Raw genomic sequence first — 1,169 nt, 5'->3', positions numbered from 1 at the left:
CCCGGGGCCAGGAGGAGGCGGCGGGGCCGGCCGCGCGGGGGAGGGGGCTGCGGGCGGCGTCCCCGCCAACCTTGTTGCAATAAACGGCCGTGCCCGTGCCCGTGCCCGTGCCCGTGCCTCTGGCTCCGCACCTCCGCGCCGTAGCAGGGGCCCCTGCCCCGTCCCCCTCCCCCGCCCCGAGGGGCTGCCGGGGGCCCCCCGGGGACGCGCGCGACCACCGCCCGCAGAGCCCCGCAGGAAACAGCGCCCGGCTTCTCTCCGCCCCTTTTATTCGTCCGTCCACCGTCAGAGGTCACAGCTCGAGGGTGGGGGGGAGGAGGCGACCGCACCCCCAGGTCCAAATGCGCATTCTCCGCTCGAGGCCGAGGTGGGCCTGGCCACAGCAGGGGCCGTGCCGCCGCTCCAAGTCCCGGGCCCCCGGGCCCCCGGGCCCCCGCCGCGCTCGCCGGCCGGTCTCACAAGCACGCGCAGGCAGGACGCACGGGCGGACCCCGCCTCGCAAAGGGCTTTTATGGAAACAGAGTGAGGGGAGGGGGCCGGGCGCGGCGCCCCGGGGTCACATGTTGGCTCGTTCCCGCTGCAGCCGCGAGTTGTAGGCGCGCGACACGGTGTTCCAGGCGTCCATGTAGCGGTCCATGCACATGGCGATGCACTTCTGCAGGCGGGGAGGGCGCGCCTCAGCTCCCGCCCCGCCCCGCCCGCGCCCCGCCCGCGCCCCGCGCCCCCTCCCCGGGCAGCGGGCTGCGCACGCGCACTGGTCCCGCCGCGACCGCCCCCCGGCCCGCGCACGCGCAGCTGCTCCCCGCCGCCCCGCCGGTCTCACCTGCTCGGAGTTGTCCAGGGAGCCCCCCGGCTTCCCGATGCATTTCCGGAAGCACTTGTCCGTCATCCTCTGTGGGGACACGCGAGCTCAGCCGCGACACCCACCCCCGTGGACCCCACCGCCCACGGCGCCCGCCCCGGCCTGGCCCCGGACCTGCAGCAGCTCCTGTGCGTTAGCCACGGCGATCTGCACCTTCACTTGCTCCATGATGAGCCCCGGGTCCAGCTTGCCGCCGCCGGAGCTCCCGAAATCCGACCCGAAGCCACCCTCCATGGCTCCGCAAAATCAACCGAACCGACACCGCGTGCGCCGATCCGTACCCACGCCGGAAGTCGGCCGCCCGGGG

The 1,169-nt window shown here is 75.2% G+C and overlaps 1 protein-coding gene across 1 annotated transcript; it reads right to left on the bottom strand.

Annotated features, from left to right (window-relative positions):
• Window positions 1-252: 252 nt before the first annotated feature.
• Window positions 253-1,169, bottom strand: TIMM13 (translocase of inner mitochondrial membrane 13). The gene is made up of 3 exons (XM_072787953.1): window positions 977-1,169; window positions 824-892; window positions 253-655 (listed from the first exon to the last, which is right to left on the bottom strand). Exons 1-3 carry the CDS (start codon window positions 1,094-1,096, stop codon window positions 557-559), a joined length of 288 nt encoding a protein of 95 aa, XP_072644054.1. The 5' UTR covers window positions 1,097-1,169; the 3' UTR covers window positions 253-556.

The sequence above is a fragment of the Canis lupus genome, chromosome 19 (assembly GCF_048164855.1).
Source record: "Canis lupus baileyi chromosome 19, mCanLup2.hap1, whole genome shotgun sequence".
In the NCBI taxonomy this organism is placed as follows: Eukaryota; Metazoa; Chordata; class Mammalia; order Carnivora; family Canidae; genus Canis; species Canis lupus.
This window is presented reverse-complemented; position numbering and strand designations above follow the sequence as displayed.

What these genes read in the sequence shown, in the direction of transcription:
- TIMM13 (XM_072787953.1), bottom strand. Translation starts at nt 1,096, where the DNA reads ATGGAGGGTGGCTTCGGGTCGGATTTCGGGAGCTCCGGCGGCGGCAAG. An exon ending in ACGCACAGGAGCTGCTGCAG is followed by an intron (nt 893 to 976) that starts GTCCGGGGCCAG and finishes GTGTCCCCACAG; the next exon opens with AGGATGACGGACAAGTGCTT. An exon ending in CCCTGGACAACTCCGAGCAG is followed by an intron (nt 656 to 823) that starts GTGAGACCGGCG and finishes CCCCGCCTGCAG; the next exon opens with AAGTGCATCGCCATGTGCAT.